Source organism: Mangifera indica, chromosome 17, assembly GCF_011075055.1.
Source record: "Mangifera indica cultivar Alphonso chromosome 17, CATAS_Mindica_2.1, whole genome shotgun sequence".
NCBI classification, from domain to species: Eukaryota; Viridiplantae; Streptophyta; class Magnoliopsida; order Sapindales; family Anacardiaceae; genus Mangifera; species Mangifera indica.
Window position 1 is genome coordinate 1,522,297 of NC_058153.1, and position 23,765 is coordinate 1,546,061.

Below are 23,765 nucleotides of genomic sequence, written 5' to 3' on the forward strand. Positions count from 1 at the left end.
TATTGAAATAAAATAATATTTTATCTTAAAAATTATAAAATTTTAAATTATGCCCATTTAATAATTATAAAAATCTAAAAATTATAAAAAATTATGAGCGAGATTGTTGTTATTGTACTTTTCTTGTTGTCGTCATCTTTATATTATGGCTAATTAACTTTTCAACTTTTTAGAATTACAACTTTTACTTATTATCAGTTTAATCAATCTAAAATCATCAAATTTTTTTAAATTAATTTTTGCTTAGATTAGTCATCAATAAAGTCTATTTTGATTGAATCTTATTGTTTTTATCAATTTTGAGACACTTCACCACCATAAAAGACTCTAAGCATATCACGATTTGTTAACTCTTACAAGATATTTTTTGATAGTTAAGAAAAAAATGTATATGATGAAAAAGAATCAATAATAAATAATTAAGGTAAAAAATGTAATTTCTTTATACCATTAGTTGTGTAAGTGATATTAACTTTATTATATATTTTGTGATGTAATAAAAATAACTTTTAATTATTAAAAGTAACGTTTTACTTTGATAGATTAACAGACAAATAGACTTTTTTTAATTTAAATGGTAAAAAAAATTTAATTCGAGTTTGGGTGTGAAATAGTTATTTGGCCTTTTTGTTTGAATAATTATTTATATATATATTGAATAAATGAGTTATTATCTATGTAATTATTTGGTATATTCCAAATGTGTGTAAATGGTTTTACTATTTTTGTTTTGCCTGTCTAAATTAACAGTGTCATTATTGAAAACTGTGAGGTCTTTCTTGTACTAAAAATTGGCTTTTGGAGTCGATGGTGAGTATCCGTAGAGATCGAACGGTAATTTTTTGTTAAGAGCCGAAACGGGGCGAGGCGTATAATTAAAGACGGGTCTCCAAACGGTGCGAAGCAAATACGAATAATACAAAAGTAGGGTTAGATAAGATAAAAGGAGTCGGGTCATTCGGGAAGCCTCGGATCCATTTGTATTTTATTGAAGAAGAAGAAGCAGGGGGAACTGTCCCTCTGGTGCTATAAAACGACCACAATCCTGCACAAGCGTTCTTCTGGTATTTTTCCCTAAAAATTACGTACTGTGAGGTCTGATGAACGATTGATTTTTTTTCGGTGACTTTGTAAATTATGGAAGGATCATCCAGCCAAGGGCATGGGCATGGTGAAAGTCCTGCTCGTGAAGAAGAGACGACGAAGAAAGGAGAGGAAGAGTTGGTGATGGCGAAGGCACAGAGGCTCACGGAGAAGATTACTTCATCATCTGATAACCCTAATCCTACACTTCTCCATGCGCTCGCCTCTCTGATGGAGATCCAGGAATCACTGTACGTCCGCCCTTCGATTATAATTTTGTTATATTCTTGTTATTTTGAGTTTTCTCTTTATGATATTATTGTGTATGTTATTCTCTTTTGTATTAATGGTAGATTCTTGCAAGAGAATGGTTATTCCACCAGTAATGCTCATTCCGCGCGAGCTTCTCATACTATTGGACGTCTTGGCAACTTGCTTTGGGTAACTAAATTTTTTTTTTTTTGGGTCATGTCTTTCCTTTATTTATTTATTTGAATGGTTTTGTCTTGTTTGGTATCTCATATCTGTGTTTCTGCTGTATAAGTCGTAAAAAAAGATTTTAAGATTTTTTCTTTACTCCCTCTACAGGAGAACGATGATTTTTTTGACATGATATCATCCAAGTTTTTATCTGAAAGTAGATATTCCACCTCTGTCCAGGCAGCTGCTGCACGTCTTCTATTAAGCTGTTCTGTCACTTGGATGGTAAGATAATTCTTGACCGAAAATTTAATTTCTTTGTTTTCTTTCTATCATTACGTCATGTTTTATCTGCTTCATGTCGAGTAACATCTGTACAGTATCCTCATGTTTTTGAAGAACCCGTTGTGGAGAACATAAAAAATTGGGTAATGGATGAGACTGCCCGAATTTCTGTTGAACATCGTAATTCAAGGCATGAAGTTGGGAAAAGGGAAGCTACAGATTCTGAAATGTTGGGAACTTACTCAACCGGGCTTCTTGTTCTGTGTTTGTCAGGGTATGATTAATAGCTGACATTTAACTATCTTCATGCTTTAAATACTCTCTATTATATGCTTAGTTTGTTTTTACTATGTGGCTTTGATTTATTGTAGTGGTGGTCAAGTGGTCGTTGAAGATGTGTTGACATCTGGATTGTCTGCAAAGCTTATGCATTATCTGCGTTTACGCGTCCTTGGGGAGACAAGTACAAGTCAAAAAGATCCTAGCCATTTAACTGACAGTAGGAATACCTCTGGTGCTACTTCCTTTAGAAGCAGAGAAGAAGGTAGGGGTAGAGTCCGGCAGGTTCTTGAGACAACTCATTCTGATGACCAAAGAACAACTGATGAGCGATCTTTAGATGATCAAGATGTTGAAAGGGATCAGGACAGAGGCATTGGTTGGCAGACAAGTGGAGAAGAGTGCAGGATTGATGATGGAGAACCACCTGATGGGTTAGCAGAGGGGGTTGATATACGCGAGGTAAATATTGAGGGTGAGGATAGGTGGTATGCTCTTGAGGGGAAGACAAAATTTAGTGATCTTGATGAAGGTGGACGAGATGACTCCTCAAGGCGTAGGGCAAATCGTGGATGGGCAAGATCTAGAGGGAAGGGTAGGATTTATGAGGGGGCCATGGAGAGCGAGCAAGTTTTGACATCTCCGGGATCTGGTAGTCGTCTAGGACAGGGACGGAGTATAAGAGATAGGAGTTCCTTAAGAACTTTAGACTTGAAAAAATTACCAGATACTAGGAAGAATTCTGGAAAAAACAGTTCTGATAGTTTGATTGTGGAGAGAGACGATGGCGATGACTGCTTCCAGGGATGTAGGATTGGAAGCAAAGACATCTTTGATTTGGTAAAGAAAGCAGTTAGAGCTGCTGAGGCTGAAGCTAGAGCAGCAAATGCTCCTGTAGAAGCCATCAAAGCAGCTGGTGATGCAGCTGCTGAAGTTGTCAAAAGTGCAGCTTTAGAGGCATGTATTGTCATTCTTACTATCACATTTTTTTAATACATTGTTTTATTTATATTTTTTGAACTTCATATGTGGAATAGGTAGAGATTTCTAGCTGTCAATATAATGTACCAAAATTCAGCTCAACTGAACTCTTTCATTATTCATTGCAACTGTTTACTAGGAATTTAAAACTGCCAACGATGAAGAAGCTGCTGTTTTGGCTGCTTCCAGAGCCGCATCTACTGTTATTGATGCTGCTAATGCAGTTGAAATTTCAAGGTTTGTACTTTTGAGTAATGAGTTCTAGCTTGGTGGTTGTAATGGTGTTATTTCTTCTGGTTCAATGTATTTTAGTTAGGTAACTGATAATATACTACTTATGGGTTGATGACAGGAGCTGTAGCAACACTAATGCTGAGTCAGTGAGTTTAAGTGTCACAGAACCAGAAGTAATTGAGGATATTGAAGAATATTTTATCCCTGATATTGAAACTCTTGCACAGTTGAGAGAAAAATACTGCATTCAATGCCTTGAGACATTAGGTGAATACATGGAAGTTCTGGGTCCTGTGTTACATGAAAAGGGAGTGGATGTCTGTCTTGCACTATTGCAACAGAGTTGCAAATCTGAAGAAGCATCAAAGATTACAAAGATTTTGCCTGATGTTATGAAGCTAATTTGCGCTTTGGCTGCTCACCGAAAATTTGCTGCATTGTTTGTGGATCGAGGTGGCATGCAAAAGTTGCTTGCTGTGCCAAGAATCAATCAGACCTTTTATGGTCTTTCTTCTTGTTTATTTACTATAGGATCTCTTCAGGTAATACTTTCTTGATTCTAGTGGAGTGTAAGAATTCGTGTGCCTGCCTGCAGTAATTTTTATCTATGCAGTATGATTTCTCATTTTTTAAAATTTGTTACAGGGGATAATGGAACGTGTATGTGCACTTCCTTCTAATGTTGTCAACCAGGTGGTTGAGTTAGCTATTTACCTTCTTGAGTGCCCCCAGGATCTAGCCAGAAAAAATGCAGCCTTATTTTTTGCTGCTGCGTTTGTGTTCAGAGCAATTATTGATGCTTTTGATGCTCAGGATGGCTTACAGAAATTACTGGGCCTTTTAAATGATGCTGCCTCTGTAAGATCTGGAGGTAATTCTGGGGCTTTAGGCCTTTCTAGTTCAACATCACTTCGAAATGATCGATCACCGCCAGAAGTATTGACGTCCTCGGAGAAGCAGATAGCTTATCACACTTGTGTTGCTTTGCGACAATATTTTAGAGCACATCTCCTTTTGCTTGTTGATTTCATTCGTCCTAATAAAAGTAATCGAAGTGCACCCCGGAATATTCCAAATGTAAGGGCTGCCTACAAGCCACTCGATATTAGTAATGAGGCTATTGATGCAGTTTTTCTACAATTACAGAAAGATCGGAAGCTAGGCCCTACATTTGTTAGAACTCGTTGGCCTGCTGTTGACAGTTTCTTAAGCTCTAATGGACATATTACCATGTTGGAATTGTGTCAGGTATGGTGTGATGGCTCTTGACATTATTTTTCCCTTTTTATTTGCTTCTCTCCACAAATCATCTTTGGTTTCTGTTTTTAGGCCCCTCCTGTTGAGCGTTATTTGCACGACTTGCTTCAGTATGCATTGGGTGTGCTGCACATTGTTACGTTGGTACCTAACAGCCGCAAGATGATAGTAACTGCCACACTCAGTAATAATCATTCTGGTATAGCAGTCATTTTGGATGCTGCAAATGTTACTAGTAATTATGCGGACCCCGAGGTAAAGTTTTATGTGAACATTTCTCTCTTTTGTATTTGATGCTTTAGTTCCGCTGTCCAGCAAGCTATGACAATCATAACTGCAGGATGCTGGAAGCAGATTTTTTTATTTTTATGTTTGATAAGAAACAGAGATGAAACTGGGTGCTTGCTAGTTCAGCTAATTAGCTCTTGAGATAAAGATTTTGGGACCAAATCCTGTTCACACCATAGTTGAGAAGGGTGTTTGATTTAATTTTTTAGGTTTTAAAAATTAAAATGTTGTAGAAAAGAAGGAAGTTACTGGCATTGAGAATGCTGCAGCACTATTGAGGACGTTATAGTTTGTGTTGTATATAGCAGTTGTCTCATTTTAAGGTTATATTTATATTTGCAGATCATACAGCCAGCGCTTAATGTGTTAATCAATCTTGTCTGTCCTCCGCCTTCAATCAGCAACAAGCCACTTTTGCTTGCTCAAGGTCAGCAGTCTGTTTCTGGCCAACCCTCAAACGGTTTGTCTATGGAAAATAGAGATAGGAATGCAGAACGTAATATTTCAGAAAGAGCTGTAAACATGCCTGGTCAGAGTGACTTAAGAGAGCGTAATGGGGAATCTAGTGTGCTAGATAGAGGCAGTGCAGCAAACACACAGTGCACCAGTGGCAGTTCTCAGACACCTTTTCCCACACAAACATCAGGATTAGTTGGGGATCGTAGAATATCTTTAGGTGCTGGAGCAGGTTGTGCTGGACTTGCTGCACAATTGGAACAAGGATATCGTCAAGCAAGAGAGGCTGTCCGTGCCAACAATGGCATAAAGGTACTTCTACATCTCCTGCAACCGCGCATTTATTCTCCACCTGCTGCTCTAGATTGTCTTCGAGCCCTCGCATGTCGAGTCCTGCTTGGCTTGGCCAGAGACAATACAATTGCGCACATATTGACTAAGCTTCAGGTAAGTGACTCTATGTAATACAATCAAGTTGAATTTCAGTGGTATTCTCATGGCAATAAAGTTTATATTGCATTGCTAAGGTATGGCTGTGAATTTCAGTTTGGCTCAAAATGGTAAATTTGTTTAGAACTCTAGAATTTAATGGAAATATTAGAACATAATCCATCTTATTAAAAAAGGAAAATTTGTCATTAGATGTAATAATTCATATAAGTTGTGCTGAATATATACAAATTTTAAGGAGGGGTGGATGTGCATGTTGAAGTTGAGCAAAAGAAATTAAAAAAAGGTAACAATGACATGAAAGCTTTAGTTGCATGATATTGCAATCTTTAATTCATTTTTCTTTGAGCTGTCCAATTTATTTACATATAGAAACATCAGGATGCAATGTCATACTCATATTAAATATGATCCTTTTTTCAGTTAAACCAAAGCTTGTACTCCTTATATTGTGTTGGGAGTTAGTACTTTCACCCACACTATCATTGGCTTTATGCCCTGAACTTGGAATCCTTTGATCCTATGAACAGCAAGCAATTATCTAGACAATTGCATCAAGTGGCTTGTTTTTAATTGAAGAATAACTAAATAAACAAGACCGACCATTTCTATTTGAGCAGCCCTTCCTATTCTCTTCTATTTGTTAATCTGGACATGTCTGAGGGTGTAAGTTGCTAATGAAATTATGAGGGGAACTTTTATCTTCTAGGCTGAAAGATTATTGAAAAGGGATTTCCTTTTTTTCATTTATTTGGTTTTAGGGTTTTAATTTGCTGTGTCCATAGAAACTATAGTTCCTTTTGGCTTAATGTTAGTTGCTTAAGTATATCCATAGCTCAGATGTAATCCTGAATCCTGCCACAGCTTACAAAGATGATCTCTTGTGTGATTTCCTTCCATGGATATTTATATTTTTCTGGGTTTCTGATGTGTCATTTCTGCATTTGTATAATATCTGTGTAAAGTTTTGTGGGATAGTTTTATTTCTCTGTTGTCCTTACTAACCTCAACTTGTCCTTCCAGGTAGGGAAAAAGCTGTCAGAACTGATTCGAGATTCAGGTAGCCACATACCTGGAACTGACCAAGGCAGGTGGCAGGCTGAACTTTCTCAGGTGGCGATCGAGCTTATTGCGGTAAGCATCAGTGTATATTTATTTTAATGTGCCGTCTCATGTATGAACATTAATTGTTTCAGATTAGGATAGTGGGGTTTAGTACCATAGTGCGTAATTGAAATCATCTCTAACCTGTATGGTTTTTCTGACCTGTTAAACCCAAAATATCTTCACTCTCTCCTTTACTTGTAGTTTTTACTGGCTGAGAAAAAGATGACTACATTGTAGAATTAATAGCATATTCCCTCAAATTAGTAATATACAACATGCGATTGTATTTATCTTGTGAACAAACAATGATAAATTTTGCTATTCACTCACTTTTTTTATTAAACTTGGTGTGAATAACTTTCTAGGCAACTATTTTTCTCAATTGGAAATCACTGCTTGATTTAATTGTTTATTTTATTTAATAGAAGCATTTTGAACTCATGTACATTTATTTTTGTATTTTGTAGGTTGTTACAAATTCAGGGCGTGCAAGTACATTAGCAGCTACTGATGCTGCTACTCCTACTTTAAGGCGCATCGAAAGAGCTGCCATAGCTGCTGCCACCCCCATCACTTACCATTCCAGGTATGACTTTCTTGTTCTGGAACAATGTTCTTTTTTGTGATTCTTTTCCTTCATCCCTTTGATAATTTAATAATTTTATTTTGCCATTTTGTGGTTGGGCATGTTTGAAAACTTTAGGGAACTTCTACTTCTTATACATGAACATCTTCAGGCGTCTGGTTTGGGCACAACAGCTGCTTCCCTGCTGAAAGAGGCTCAGCTGACTCCTTTGCCTTCATTGGCCGCCCCTTCGTCTCTTGCACATCAAGCCTTAATGCAGGAAACCCCATTAACACAATTTCAGTGGCCTTCTGGTCGTATGCCTGGTGGATTTCTGGCTGATAAATTGAAATTTACTGCAGGGGATGAGGATATAGCTGTGGCTTCAAAGAAGAAGCAGCTGACTTTCTCTCCTAGTTTTGGTTCACAGTCAAGAAATCAGCCTCAGTCTCATGATTGCCAAACGCCAGTGATTAGAAAAGTGTACAGGAGTTCTAAACAAGGTTCTGAACCTCCAAGTGTATCAGAAATTCCATCTGAACCCATGACAAAAACCTGCCTTGATACAGACTCTCAATGTAAGACTTCAACTGTACTGCCCATGATACGAAAACTATCGGAGTTAAAGGATACTGGATTGACATTGTCTGTAAAGCGATTCAACACTAGTGATTGTGGACTTAAGTCTCCTGTTTGTCCAACACCTTATTCTCTCCGTAAAAGCAGTCTTCCTAATGATGTTCAGGGTTTTTGTACACCATTTTCTAATCTAAGGGATCAGCATGGTCAATCAACACCAAGCAGTTTGGCAGATTATTTGGATGACAACCAGTATGGCAATTACCATGTGGGACAATCGACGACTTCCTCCCAACTTGGACCAATAAACGATTCCCACTCTGGCAATTCAGAGCGGTTAACCCTAGACTCTCTTGTTGTTCAGTATCTGAAGCAACAGCATCGGCAGTGTCCAGCACCTATAACCACTCTTCCACCACTCTCACTTCTACACCCTCATGTTTGTCCTGAACCAAAGCGGAGCCTTGATGCTCCATCAAATGTAACAGCGCGGCTTGGTACACGGGAGTATAAGAGTATGTACAGTGGAATCCACAGAAATCGTAGAGATCGCCAGTTTGTTTACAGCAGATTCAGGCCATGGAGGACATGCCGAGATGATGCCGGTGCTCTTTTGACATGCATTACGTTTCTTGGAGACTCATCTCATATTGCAGTTGGTAGCCACAATAAAGAGCTTAAAATTTTTGACACCAACAGCGGCAATGTACTAGAGAGCTGCATAAGCCACCAGGGTCCTGTGACACTTGTCCAGTCGCATCCTTCAGCTGAGACCCATCTTTTGCTTTCTTCGAGCTCCCAGGATGTGCGGCTGTGGGATGCCTCTTCAATCTCAGGTGGGCCAATGCATTCATTTGAGGGGTGCAAGTCAGCAAGATTTAGCAATTCTGGAAGTATTTTTGCAGCCTTACCTATGGAGACTTCCCATCGAGGAATCCTCCTTTATAATATTCAAACCTGCCATTTAGAATTGAAATTGTCTGACATACCTACCAATTACACTGGACGGAGCCATGCATATTCACAGATACACTTCAGTCCTTCAGACATGATGCTTCTCTGGAATGGAGTGCTATGGGACCGCCGGAATTCTGTCCCTGTCCATCGTTTTGATCAGTTCACAGACTATGGGGGTGGTGGTTTTCATCCTGCTGGGAATGAGGTAAACAGAACTTTTTCGGTGCCATATTTGATTATTTTGGTATTTTCTTATGGAAAGTTCTTCCTTAACTCTTTACTATAAGTATGCAACTCCTGCAAATGATCTTATACGCCTCATTTTACTCGATCAATACAGATTTCTTGTTACAATATACATGTATATAAATATTACACAGACATTCTCTTGTAAGCACGCCTTTATGAAAATTTTGTGAGGACCTAAATAAATACTACAAGATTCATTTGTGAAATATCATTTCAGTCCATTGATGATGAATCCAATGATATTTAAACATAGTCCTCACAAAATTTAAAAAAGGATGTCCTTACTGGAGAATTCCTTTCATATTTAAACAGGTTCTTGGGCTATATTTATCTTCTTCTGTTTGTTTTAAATATGTTTTATTTATTGGAATTCAAATAACTGAAAAAAGAGACCTGGTAGGTATAAGTTAGGTGGATATTTTAGTCCTGTAAGGTATCTAGTTGGTTTTTGTGAGTGGTTTTTTACTAAAATTTGTGAGGCATCCTAGTGATTCTTCTGTTTGAGGATATTGAAATTTGACTCGAGTCTATCTAATCTGTATGAAAACCTGTGCTCCATCCAATGTCTAGCTTGTGTATGTTATGTTATTTCAACTTTCAGTGGGTTGTTTTGCTCAAAAATTTTCTTTCAACAGGTTATTATAAACTCTGAGGTCTGGGATCTTCGGAAATTTAGGCTCCTCAGAAGTGTACCATCCTTGGATCAAACAACAATAACCTTCAATGCCCGTGGGGATGTAATTTATGCCATACTGAGGAGAAATCTTGAGGACGTGATGTCAGCAGTTCACACCCGGCGAGTTAAGCACCCTCTGTTTGCTGCGTTTCGCACAGTGGATGCCATCAACTACTCCGACATTGCCACTATACCAGTTGATCGTTGTGTCCTTGACTTTGCAACAGAACCAACTGATTCAAATGTTGGATTGATAACCATGGATGACCAAGAAGAGATGTCTTCATCAGGTAGAATTTATGAAATAGGTCGCCGAAGGCCAACAGATGATGACTCAGATCCTGATGATGCAGAGAGCGACGAGGAAGACGAGGAGGAGGATGATGATGATGATGGTGATGTGGGCCCTTTACTGGGCCCAGATTTAGACGGGGATGGTGATAGTGAGGGTGATGATTTGAGCAATAGTGATGACGATGATGAGGATAGTGTGAGCGAGCTTGATGACGATGATGAAGAAGATGAAGATGGAGATTTTATTATGGAGGATGGAGGTGGAATATTGGAGATAGTGACTGAGGGTGATGAAGATGAGGATAGCCAGTTGGTTGAATCCCTTGGTGGCGGGGATGATGAAGAGGGTTATGTTCTCCTCTAATTTTAACATAAAATAGTTTATATATCATTAATGCAAGTGGAGAAATTTCATGTTTCTTTATCAACTCCAACTTCTTGATCTCTGAGAGAAAGGTCAAAGAAAAAAGAAAGGGGCAAAGTCAATAAAATCTAAAGCAATATAATATTGGTTTCATACTACAAAGCATTAAATAAAATAGTGGAGTAAATTTAAATTTAATATTTGGTATAATATAAAACTAAATGTATAATCAATTAATAAATTAATTAAACATAAATAAATAAATAATTTAAATGTTTAAGTAAATAATGTAAACATTTTGAAAATTTAAAAATAAAAATTGAAATTGGTCGATGGATTTTTCAACAATCGATGAAGTGTCAGGGTGAAGTTCTTTTGAATGATCAAACAGTAAAAAAATTTTATTAAAAAGATTAAATTTTAACTATATTTTATTAAGGGTATTATTTTAAAAATTAATAAATTTTAATTATTATAGATTTAATCATTTGTTTTAAATTTATTTGTTTAATAAATACAAAAGACATCATTGGTTACTAAAATAAATAAATATTTGTGCTTGAATGCCGGTAGAGGTAGCACAGGGCATTGTACATAATTAGAAGTACTAGATACAGTGGCATAAAAAATTGGGACAACTTATGTTTGTTGCTGGTTATAGAAACCCTTTTAATTGCCGATTCCATTGTTCGAGTGGAATACGTTATCGAATTTGGTAAGTCTTGTGGCAGTGATGATAGGTTTTTGAGTGATGCTATGACATTGAACAAACTCAGGATGACTCTTTTGGCTTTGCCACCCCAACTTTAAACCTAAACCAGCAATATAACAATTTCCAATGCATTCAACCTAAAAATCATCTTCCATAAATACTACAATAATTTTGCATACTCAATTTTAAGAATCTATTTAAATACTCAAATATGTTATCATGTAGTTGAATAATTTTAATTTTAAGATAAATTAACACACATTCATATAATAAAACATATCTGTATACTCAGATAATACTCAAAGCTAAAATGCATATAACATTGTTCTAGTATTTTTATTCATCAGTAGACAAACACCCAAATCTCCAGACAAACATTTTTTGAAGGAAAAAAGGTCTAGTATCTTCACCCATCAATGGACAAACACACAAATCTCCAATCAAAGGACTTTTTTATGAAATAAAAAGGTTGGAAACAGAGATACAATTGATCCAACATGGTAACCAGCCTGCAACTGTTATAAAATAGCTCAATGAAAATGGCAGGCTCCATATACATAGCTACAGAGGGAAGCATTCATCAAAGCTTCCTTCTACTAGATCTGCGAAACTACCTTCAATGGCACCAGTCCATTACAGTTGTCATCAATATCCAGAAACTGATAGTATAATAGTTACTCTATCTCTATCTGAAATATTTAAAGGAAAGTACTAATACATACACAAACTTACATGTAAATTTCTTACTTGTTCTGTTTATGCGTTTTAGATTCATTTATATCCTTTTTTATCATTTCTTCTTTGGTCTTCTATTCTGGATCAGTCCACTGTCATTGGTTGAGTCAGGCAACACCTGAAGCGAGCCTTGCGCACTGTGGTCATGATCTCAGTTTCAGCATTCTCAAGCATTTTGACAATCTCAGCGAAGGGTGGACGAACTTCCGGGTTGGTGTCCCAGCAGCGGGTCATGATGTCACTGAGCACAGGGAGGCAGTCATTTGGAATAACTGGCCTTACACCTTTGTTCACAACAGCAAACGCCGCCTGTACTGCTGTCATGTTCTGGAAGGGAAGCAAACCTGTGATGAGTTCCCACAGGACAATCCCGAAGCTGTAGACGTCCACTTTTTGTGTATATGGCCTATGCTGGATCATCTCTCTGAAACAATCGGCAAAGGCACTCAGAAAAACCAACAAAAGCATATTACAGTAAAAATAAATCGTAGAGATTGACGATTTGGCAGTAGAAATGAGGTTTATTTGACAGTAGATACCAAAAGCGCGCACATATTTGGCAGTATCGATATAATCAAATAAAGATTGACGTGTGCAGTCAAGAAAATCACTTTGAGACAGAGAATGAAACAAACAGCTACCACATGAGCCAGTCACCAGTATAAAAACAAACAAAATGTTCCAACCGAATCTTAAAAGCATTGTTAAATTGTGCAATTTCCCATTATGTCAAGTAGTTGCGCAATCAAAGTTTCTAATAAAGTAGCAAACATATATGACATATTCATAAAATTTAGATCCTCGAAACAATGATATAAATATTTGTTCCCAGCTAAAAAAACACAACTTGAAAATCCTATACATGAACCATGGTTTTTCAAATCAAAGCTTATCCCATCAAATCCATGAGTTGGTCCAACATGATGGTGTACGTATACATAATATAAGATCCAACAAAGAAAAGAATATGTAACAAGCATAACATATAAAGGATCAAATGAAAATTTATAAAAAAAAAGAGAGAGAGAACAGAAAAAAGACATTAAAAGTACTTCAAGGAGCACTAATCAACTAGCATACGGCATCAAATGACTGGTGGACTACATCAAAGAAGAAAAATTCCTTACGGTAAAGAGTAAGTGAAAATACTAAGTCTTTTAATTCTTGTAGATACTTTCACAAATATATATATATATATATGTGAATTTATAAGTCATAAATTCGTATGCTTAAATGAAAGCCTCTAATTATCCTGAAGGCAAGGCCTCGTTAGCTAGTCTTTCTTGAAAAAATTCGCGCCTTCTCCATCAAACTTAATGTCATCTCTTGGATTTACTCTTCAAATCGAAGTACCTTCTATTCATCATCATCTTGAAAGTATAACACCATGGTCAAGGAAAATAAACCTACGCATGCAAATTCTTGCCGATTTATTCATCTGAAAGCTAGAGCCATTTTTTACTCCGCAATATTTTGTTCATTCATAACTTCAAGTTCTTTCTTTTCCATGCAAGATCATATACTTCATGAGTACATTGTTCAACTCCAAATAGAGGATACAACTTTGTGCGTTTGGAAATATTATTGATCAATTCAATTATTTTTTTGTTGTGCTGATAAGAAAATGGTATGGAGATTTAATAAAAGTAATGGGAGTTCTAAACTTCCTATATCCAACCAATCACTTGTTTACATCCTTGTGATTAGGAAACACTTTCCTCACCGACAATTGCAATCACTTGCAAAACCAAGCTCTCCTATTTATAGACTTCTGGTAAAGAATAGAATTAGACCTCTTGCTCTTTTGGCTACCCACCTCATCGTATGGCTCAAACTCAACTCAAGCCTTTCACAAATTAGACAATGTAAATACCTAAAATCATTCAAAGCCAATATCTCAAATGTTTGTTTCCATGTAGTGCACTTATAATTTTGCACATTAATCCATATTCTAAATGGACTTCAAACCAAAAAAGATTTCCTTTGAGAGCTAAAATATTATTAAAGGAATAATTGTAATTTTCTTCACATATTTCTATTTGGAGAGCTTCTAAGGAGAAGATTATCTAGAGAACATAGCTAGACTTAGGTATGAAGTTGTATGTCATAGGGTTAAATTCCTTGAAGACAATCAGCAATCCTTTAATATTACATTTCTCCGAAAGATTGTTACCAAGAGTTGAATCTAGAGGATGGCCCCACCACCACCAGGGAGTTATAGTTTCCTTCCTGGCATGGCCTGCCTAATGTATCTTGTACAATTCTTCCCTATGTCATGTTTGTACACGATAATGTGACAAATAATAATCAATTGTCAAAATAATAATGTTATACAAAGAGAGACATTCAATAATTTATGAGAAATCATTCAAAAACATCAAGAATATTTTTAGATATGGGCAATAACTTCTGAAAAGGAATTTCCTACCTTTTGAAGAAGTTTATATAAAACTGCATTACTTCAATTTCATCATTTGCAATGCATTTATACTTTGTATATGCATCTGAATTCCATTCAAATCTGTCTATCCAGCTAGAAAATTGCTATATAACTATAGCTAACCAAACTAATAAAAAAAATCTAGTCACAAGTGGTTGATTTAGTTAGCTACATAACTATTATATGTCTCAGAAAGACTTAAAGATTGTTGAACTTATACAAAAAACATCATTTTGGAAAACTTGGGCATGGTTAGAAAACATGTGCAAGTAGAGCTCCTTAGAGTCTAATATATTGCCCTATAATTAATTCAACAGCAGATTGATGCATGTATATGATATACATGAATTAAGTAAAATCATACACAGTGTAGACCAAAATGCCATAGAATTTCACAGTATCTCAAAGCAACAATTATAACTTTACATCGCTTGTTGCCAATATTCTACGGCTCACAAGGCTTCTGTGTCAGAGCAACAGAAAATGCCATTGAATTTTAAGTAGTCTTCAAGCAACTTATCCATCTTGAAGGGACAAAATAGTCAAGTTGAGTTACACAAGTATTGCCTCCAATGCCATTATTGATTTCCAGTTCCGAGGTTAGATATTTTCATTTAATATTCTAAAAAATGGAAGTTACAAATATGGCAGCCACCCAATGAACCACCAATAAAGGTGAAATCAGAAGCAACACCCAATAATGTTTCCACCAACAAAACCAATGCTTAAGCTTGAGATGCTTCACAGGACAAAGAAATTAACAAAATATCTTGAACACAATAATAAAGTAGTCAGAAGACAGAAAACTAAGCATATAAAGGATCTAGATACTCACGGAGCCATCCACCGATATGTTCCTGTCTCTGGTGTCATTCCCTCTGTTGTTACCTCAATTCGAGCTACACCAAAATCTGCAATCTTTATAGATTTATCTGCAGAGATCAGAAGGTTATCCGACTTCAGATCTCTATGGATAAACCCAAGTTCATGCACATATGCCATCCCCCTGGCCACATCCAGTGCCTGTTTAACAGCCAATTTAAGTGGCACTGCCCGATTTTGCCTTCTCGTTAGAAATTGCCTAACCGACCCTCCCTTAGCATACTCTGTGACAATACACCAGACCATTTGTTTACGACATGCTCCAATGAACCGCACAATGTTTGGATGCTTTAGTGTTGCAAGCATCATCACTTCCTGCTGGAACTGTTGCTCCATAACCTGTGCCCTCTCTGGACTATTATCAGGCCTCTCCAATATCTTAATTGCAACATCCTCCCCATTATATGTTCCTCTATATAACTTCCCAAAAGACCCTTGGGCAAAAGCAGTACCCATGTTAAGTTTTCTCAAATCAATTGTCCACTCATCATAATTCTCCAGTCCTTCAGTTGGATACCTATGATCCATCAATGCTTGAGCTAAAGCATCATCATTAAGATCATGGGTCACCTTACCAGGACGGAACACACTTTGACCCACAGAGTAGTTATGGCTCACAGGCTTCAAACCTGGGTGGCTTAATATATGAGTCAGAGAATCATTGGAACCCACACTGCTATTATCCACTGACATAGAGACAGATCCACCGGCATTGCTCGTCTGCAAACTGTCAATGGACATGTTTGTCCCCTCACCCAGCTTTTGGTAAAAGCCTTGAGTGAAATCATAATAATTGTTATCACCGTTGTTATTTCCTCCTATAAGTCCAGTAAATTTTGGCCCCTCAACCATCTTCCCAATCATGAATGAAACTTCCAAAAGTAGAACTCAAAATCTACTACTGATATCCAAAGTTTCTGAAGTTCATTTCAGAATGTAGTCTTTTCAGCATGTACCCTGTATCAAAATAGATGAAGATCATCAATCATCAATAATCATTTAAGTAAATTTTTGCTTAAAGTCTTTCCAACTCTCTCTTTGTCAAGAGAGTGTATTTGACTTGGTTAAAATAATTGAATAGAATCAAAAGTGAAACCCCATTTGGCTTACTTCATAACTTTTAAGGCATTCATTACCGCTATTATTAACAAAGCAAAATCCCAACAGTTATTCATTTCCAAAAAACCTTGCAATAAAGTTTTGGAAGAATACTTATCAGATGTATTATTTTTATCTTATTAATTATTGTTCTTCAAGAGAACAGTTAGGTTGTTCTTTTAAAACCAAATGACGTTCTATTGCTTTTGAATTTCTTAAGTTTCATAGCAGAAACATAGACAGCAAAAACCAAAAAAGGGTAATTTTCAAATTAAGACAAAATGGAATACCTTCCCAAGCGAGAAAATGTACTGAAAACGCAACTATCCCGATCCTAGACTCCTAGCGCTCATTTCCACCTTACCCTGTAATGAAAATTCTATAAAAGGAAAAAACAAAGAGAAGCACAAAATCTTACAAGAAACCCACACGACCAATTTGGAAATTACAAAAGCACAAGAGATAAAAAGCTAAACAAAGCAAAAGAGAAATTAACCATATACGTAAAAGAGAGGGGGTAAGACTTCCAATTTGAGAAGACATAAGTTGAAAACTTTCCCCTCGGTTCTTGAAAAAGTAAATAAAAAATTGAGCTCGTTAATTATCATTATCATAATAGAAGGAACAAAAACAGCTTACCGAGAGCACAAAGTCGTCCCAGCAGCAGCACAGAACATAAAATGAGAAAAAAAATTTAAAAAAAATAAACGTTTGAAATTGATTCCAAAATCCACAAACTTTCCTAATAGATATTGTGCACAATATACATAGATCAGATCATAATAAAACTCAGTAAGCCAAAAAAAAGAAATTAATTACCAAAAACTTCTGAAAAAAGTTGATCGAATGATTACATAAATTTCAAATGCACTCCTAAAAGATACCAAAATTAAAACTAAAAAAGGAGGAAATTAGAGGAAAATCTTAATCAAAAGTGTTAAACTGAAAAAAAAAAGAAAAAGAAATGCGTAACAGATGAACAAAGAATAATAAAAAATAAGACTTACAACTGGTCCAGAGCGTGAACCGAAGACCTGACCGACCAGCAAGCAAACACCGAAGAAGAAGAAGAAGAAGAAAGTGAGCAGTCTTCGTTTCCAGGGCCTCGTTTTTATTGTGACCAACCCCAGTCTTACTCCACGCATACTTAAAAACTCTGTACTCGCCTTTCCTATCTTACACGTGTCCTTTCATCTCTGTGATTTCCTGTTTCGAGGTCCTTTATCCTGTGATAAACGCGTCTCTGTTTGTCTTTGTTTTATTTTATTATTTTGGGTCTTTGGACTCTTCTTCTTTTTCTAATAATTTAATCAAGTGTGAATCTCATTCACCTCTTAAAATATTATTATTATAATAATATTTAACAAAAATATAAAATAAAATAAAATAAGCTTTTAGAACAAATCCATGGGCTATTTATTTTGTGATGGTCCAAGAGACCAAGACCCACTCTCTTTTGGCCCAAAAAAATGAGGCCACAGCACTATTTTCCACCTAAGGTTTTCTGAACTAACATGTCCACCCTCAAAGTTTTAAAAAGTCAGATTTTTATCTATTATCCGCTTTTATTAATGAATCGTATTAAATGAAATGTGTCACGGGCTAACTTTTGACCTAACCATGCGATATCTTTGATATTGCCTTCTCAAATATCACTCTTGCATGTGTTCATATTATGATTTAAGATTATTAGTTTCGTTATATTTTAGACTTATCAGATATGTAGTTTAACTCTCAATTAGTTTATGTAAAGATAATCTAGTTCCCTTTCAATGTCTCCCCTTGACTCCATTGTGCATGCCCAATAGAGAATATCCCCAAATACAAATAATACACCTGTGAAATCAACAATCACACACACTCACCAGTTAACATGTTCATACATTGTTTCTGTCTAAACCTCTATCATGCTCATCAATCTTAAGTTATTATGCTCTCCCCCAACTGAAAATGGTGCACACCTCATGCACTACTCCACTCACAAACACTCATAGATTCACTTGCTTGCGTCAATATTCCACATAACATTGTGAAAGGCTCCATCTTCTATTCGGAACACCTTCCTTAATGACATTTGCTTGCACTTTTTTTATAAAAGACTTTTTACTTTGCAGCCTTCGATGATGGTTTAACTTGGATGTTAAATGTTATAAACTAACTTTTTGAATTGCACTTGCAACATTTTTTATATTATTTTATTAAAAATTAGTTTTATATGCACTCATATTATAGGATAAAGTTATTAGTTTTATCATATATTTTGATTTATTAAAAGAGTGAATCCAATTACCCCCAATTTGTATAAAGATAATATGATTTTTTTATAAATGTATATTATATACTATCAATAATAATATATAATTATGTAATTATGATCGTTACTGGTAATAATGCAGAATTATTTAATATAGTTAATTTTTAGATTTTACACCAAATTTATAAATATTAATAGCTAATATAACTGGAATTTAAAGAAATGTCATATAAAAAAAAAAAAAAAAACCATATTTCCCAAGTGAATTTTCATTAGCTCAAGCATAGAATATTTGAATTGTATATATTGGGCTTTCGCTGATCGTCAAAATTAAGCAGCTTTGTCCCTCTCTCTGAGCAAATCTAGGGTTTAATGTCGTCCGAATCTGAAATCCCTGCATCACCCTCCGTACCTGAAGATGAAGACTCAACCAAGTCCGTCAGCAAGAAAGCTGCCAAAAAGGAAGCCGCCAAGCTAGAAAAATTGCGCCGCCGCCAAGAAGCTGCTGCCTCCTCTGCCATGTCTTCGCTTGCCGTCGAAGACGAGGGTCCACTTGCCAACAACTATGGCGACGTCCCTCTCGATGAGCTTCAGTCTGTTGACAATCCTGAAGCTGGGAAGTGGAGCGCCGCAGTGTACGGCAAAAACTGGACTGAGGTTGGCTCATTGACCGACTCATTGAAGGACCAAGAGGTACTCATACGTGGCCGTGTCCACACCACACGACCTGTCAGCGGAAAGCTCACATTTCTCGTGGTCCGAGAGAGAGGTTTCACCGTGCAATGTGTCGTTACTCTTAATCCTGATTACATCAGCAGGCAGATGGTCAAGTACGTTGCTTCATTGAGCCGTGAGTCTATCGTTGATATCATTGGCGCAGTCTCCGTCCCTGGGGTTGCTATCAAGGGAGCAACGCAACAGGTTCTTTCTGTTCTAGTGTCAATAATGTCTTTGATCAACTTTAAATTTCCGTTCCCAAGCTAATTTTTAAAATTTAATTATTGCAGGTGGAGGTTCAAGTCAGGAAATTATATTGTGTTAACAAAGCTATGCCAACTCTACCCATTAATATCGAGGACGCTGCTCGAAGTGAAGCTGAAATTGAAAAAGCTTTGAAGGTACCATAAAGCCTCTTTATTGTTTTTGGTTGAATCTCTATCTTAAACTATAACTTTTAAATGCATTGAGCAAATTTTGATGATCTGTAGATTGGAGGTTCATACTGTGTATAATCATAAGTTTATTTGTGCCCTTCATGTATTTATTAACCATTTGGAGGGTGCAGGAAGGAGAGCAGCTTGTTCGTGTTAATCAAGATACACGATTGAACTATAGGGTTCTTGACGTGCGGACACCAGCTAATCAGGGGATATTCCGCATCCAGAGTCACGTTGGAGCTGTAGGTTTTTCTTTCTGCTAATTTTGTTTGATTTTTGTTAATCAATAATTGGGTCATTGTCATTTTCCTCACTCTAAGCATCATTTTTGTTGAAAAAGTATATGAAATCTTTTGGAGTAAAACTATAATTAGGATGAAATGGTTTGCGCAAGTCCATTTAGTTTAAGGTGCAAATCAAGAAGTATATGACATTTTGAATGTGGCAAAATAACTTGATGTTTCTGCTTTAACCCAATTGATTGCTCGCGGGATTTTAGTGCATTTTTTCCAACTTATTGCTTTCACTGTATTTTTGAGCTCGTCATTTCTGGTTTTTAAAGTTTTATTTTTTTTAATCTATGCACAGATATTTAGACAATTCTTGCTGTCTGAGGGTTTTGTTGAGATCCACACCCCTAAATTGATAGCAGGCTCAAGTGAAGGTGGTTCTGCTGTTTTTAAGTTGGACTACAAAGGCCAAGCTGCCTGCCTGGCTCAGTCTCCTCAACTTCACAAGCAAATGTCAATCTGTGGAGATTTTGGGCGGGTTTTCGAGATTGGTCCTGTTTTTAGAGCAGAGAATTCTTTCACTCATAGACATCTATGTGAATTTACTGGTCTTGATGTTGAGATGGAGATTAAGAAACATTATTCTGAGGTAGAATTGGATTCTTTTGTTGTTTGATTGTCTGAGGGCCTGAATATACAAATCCTTCAAATTTTCTAAGTACTTTAGTTTGTTTTTGCAGGTGATGGAGCTTGTGGACCACCTATTTGTTACAATGTTTGACACTTTGAATGATAAGTGCAAGAAAGAGCTGGAAGCTGTAGGGAAGCAGTACCCATTTGAACCTTTGAAGGTAATGTTTTTTCTGGAAATTTTATAAATGCTTGAAATTGTGTTGTTATAATGTAATACAAAAATACATCATTATACTCTCTGTTGTTATATCATAGATATCTAGAATATTGAAGTTACCTCACTTTGAAATATTTATTGTCTTGAATCTTATATTTGGCATTTGCGAAATGATTCAGTACAAACCAAAGACTCTTCGGCTTACATTTGAAGAAGGGGTTCAAATGCTCAAGGTAAGATAACCTTTTCTCTGTTGTTTCACCATTAAAAAGGTTTCTCTTATTTATCATGTCATTACATAGATGATTTGGCTGGCACTAGAGCACCTGGTGTACAGAAATAATTTCCAGGATGATCAAAAGTAGTTTCTGTGTATTTACTTTATTTTTTGATTTTTCCAATTCTAAACTATGGACTTGTGATGCATTTTCATCAATCATGATTGTTTTAGGATGCTGGTGTAGAGATTGATCCTCTTGGGGACTTAAGCACAGAAGCAGAGAGGAAATTGGGTCAGCTAGTTTTGGAGAAGTAATTCAATGTTTCCTCACTTTTATCTTGCCTATACATTTTATCTCTTTCGTTTTTTCCTTGTCACTTATTAGCAATCTCAAACTCTTGAATTTTCTGTTGTGAATATTTATCGTACATGATTGATTTCAATTTTATTTTTGATTATAGGTATGACACAGAGTTCTATATACTTCACCGATATCCTTTGGCTGTTAGGCCATTCTATACCATGCCCTGCCATGATAATCCTCTTTACAGCAACTCATTTGACGTCTTTATTAGAGGTAATAGATGAAGATGAATATCTTGAATAATTTTGTTAACTTCTATCTGGATATTTATCTATTTATGTATCATAAAATCAGTTTTTATGGCACCTAAAAATAGCATTTTTCTTATCTTAGTACAGATTTTGTTGTCTCTTAAGTTTAATAATTTTCATGATTGTTCCCATGTCCAACTGATAATTATAGTGTCTCTTATGAAATTTACTTTTGCACTTATGATTTTCAATTATGATTGCTGAAAATTTTGTGCTGCCAATGAATTGCTCTTTTATGAGATGGACATAAAGGGTGATTAAATTTATTCAATATTAAGTGGCGTAATTTTATAAACACTTGGTATATTATTGAAAAGAAGGTAGTAAATTGATCTTTGAAAAGAAAAAAAGATTCAGTTTTTTTCTCGTGTAGACCCATCTAATTTATATGGAATTGCAATGTGGTTATACTTTCAAGCTTAATATTTTGGTGCATTCATTCTGCTACTTGTTATTCTTGTGCTTAAGCCTTAAGGACTTTCTATTTATTATTATATTCATTTTAGTACATGTCTTTCACTTGTTTGTGTGATTATATCTTGTGATTGTATGCTTGATTGGAATTTGTGGATATGTCCTTTGTCCTTTAGGCGAGGAGATAATTTCAGGAGCTCAGCGTATTCATGTACCAGAATTCTTAGCAGAGCGTGCACAGGCATGTGGGATCGATGTTGGGACAATATCAACATATATTGATTCTTTCAGGTATAGGTCCTTTGAAATCTTCAATTGATCTTGGTTTTGAATGCTGTGAATGTGAAGGGCACACATTGGTTAAATCTGTGTCCTCTAATCCCTATAGGAACAAGAATGAATCTGATTTTGGTCAGTGAAGTTAGATTAATGAGCCCATCAAAAAGCCAGTTGATGTTAATAAACTTTGTTGATTATTACAAATGCATTGTGTCAGCCTGTTAATCATATCTTTGTTAGGGTATTCGTGGTACCCCGAGTGCTTAATTGCACAAATGTCAATTTACTTTTCATTAAACTGTCAATCTAATTTATTAATGGTCTTTTTCAGATATGGTGCACCTCCACACGGTGGGTTAGGAGTTGGACTGGAGCGTGTGGTTATGCTCTTCTGTGGTCTTAATAATATTCGTAAAACATCACTGTACCCTCGCGACCCGCTGAGGATCACTCCATGATGCTGCTGCTGGGAGGTGATTTATGCCTTGTTCTACTGCAACATGGCCTATTTTTGTTTGAGAATTTGTGGCTGAAAATGCAACTTGATGCACAATTTTATGAAGAGATGATTGTTTCATTTGCTCTATTTATCAATACATGCAACCTTTCTGCATTCTAAATTCAGTGGCAAACTTTTATGTATGCTTGCTATGTATCATCAGTTCATTTGGTGCTGATGAAAGAAATTTAGTGCGTGCTAATAAGATTAAAAAATGGTAGAAGTCAAAGTTGCTACATGGGATGGGATTTTTTAGCCAATTGTTCAGAGGTTTCCCTTATGACAGTTTTACCATCAAGGGCATTCTGAAAAACTTAGCTTGCTTCTTAAGTCCTCCTTCATTAGCCTACCTCAGGATAACTAATATATTTTTAGTAATTCCTGTGCCCTAAATTAGGGCTGCAGATGAGTCTAGCCAAGCGCCCGATGAGTATTGCTTGGTTCAATGGAGTTTATCTAGTTTTTGAATTCAAACTCGACAAACTTGGGTATTGCTAGCTCAAACTTGACGTGAGTTTGGTTTGAGGTGTTACAATTAAATTTTATAATTTATAATAAAATTTATAATTTATATATTTATTGATTAATTTTTACTTATATTGAGTCAATCTGTGAGTTTGTGAGTTAAGTAACAACAAATTCAAACTTGATTCAACAATAATTAAGTTGAGCTTGGCTCGTTTACAGCCCTTACACAAAGGCAAGTGGTAGAATTAATAACCCAAGCTGTACCCATTTACGGAGAATCAAGTTTTGCTTCTGAGTCAGCAGCATGTTTCGGATTATTTCCCTGGAGCAATCACCATAAGCTACACTAAAACTGCAGATTGCAATTGTATTTTGGGCTACCATAATT

The 23,765-nt window shown here is 36.1% G+C and overlaps 3 protein-coding genes across 10 annotated transcripts; 2 read left to right on the forward strand and 1 right to left on the reverse strand.

Moving 5' to 3' along the window:
• The first annotated feature begins 965 nt into the window (after positions 1-965).
• LOC123200548 (DDB1- and CUL4-associated factor homolog 1-like) lies at positions 966-10,588 on the forward strand. The gene is made up of 14 exons (XM_044615766.1): positions 966-1,334; positions 1,437-1,524; positions 1,672-1,788; positions 1,884-2,062; positions 2,160-3,024; positions 3,188-3,285; positions 3,401-3,824; positions 3,928-4,530; positions 4,612-4,794; positions 5,170-5,730; positions 6,757-6,867; positions 7,308-7,426; positions 7,544-9,146; positions 9,826-10,588. Exons 1-14 carry the CDS (start codon positions 1,138-1,140, stop codon positions 10,522-10,524), a joined length of 5,847 nt encoding a protein of 1,948 aa, XP_044471701.1. The 5' UTR covers positions 966-1,137; the 3' UTR covers positions 10,525-10,588.
• Positions 10,589-11,671: 1,083 nt separating this feature from the next.
• LOC123200569 (serine/threonine-protein kinase STY13-like) lies at positions 11,672-17,659 on the reverse strand. 8 transcript variants are annotated; one of them, XM_044615806.1, is made up of 6 exons: positions 17,399-17,659; positions 16,888-16,958; positions 16,682-16,770; positions 16,424-16,479; positions 15,247-16,252; positions 11,672-12,395 (listed from the first exon to the last, which is right to left on the reverse strand). In XM_044615806.1, exons 5-6 carry the CDS (start codon positions 16,155-16,157, stop codon positions 12,056-12,058), a joined length of 1,251 nt encoding a protein of 416 aa, XP_044471741.1. In that variant the 5' UTR covers positions 16,158-16,252; positions 16,424-16,479; positions 16,682-16,770; positions 16,888-16,958; positions 17,399-17,659; the 3' UTR covers positions 11,672-12,055. The 8 variants fall into 8 exon arrangements, with proteins under 8 accessions (XP_044471741.1, XP_044471738.1, XP_044471740.1 ...); XM_044615803.1 differs by lacking the exon at positions 16,888-16,958 and having other exon boundaries at positions 16,682-16,756; XM_044615805.1 differs by lacking the exon at positions 16,888-16,958.
• Positions 17,660-18,908: 1,249 nt separating this feature from the next.
• On the forward strand, positions 18,909-23,030 carry LOC123200995 (aspartate--tRNA ligase 2, cytoplasmic-like). Its single transcript, XM_044616433.1, has 10 exons — positions 18,909-19,566; positions 19,653-19,763; positions 19,931-20,044; positions 20,391-20,681; positions 20,773-20,883; positions 21,062-21,115; positions 21,334-21,413; positions 21,564-21,679; positions 22,308-22,422; positions 22,742-23,030. Exons 1-10 carry the CDS (start codon positions 19,018-19,020, stop codon positions 22,866-22,868), a joined length of 1,668 nt encoding a protein of 555 aa, XP_044472368.1. The 5' UTR covers positions 18,909-19,017; the 3' UTR covers positions 22,869-23,030.
• The last annotated feature ends 735 nt before the right edge of the window (positions 23,031-23,765 follow it).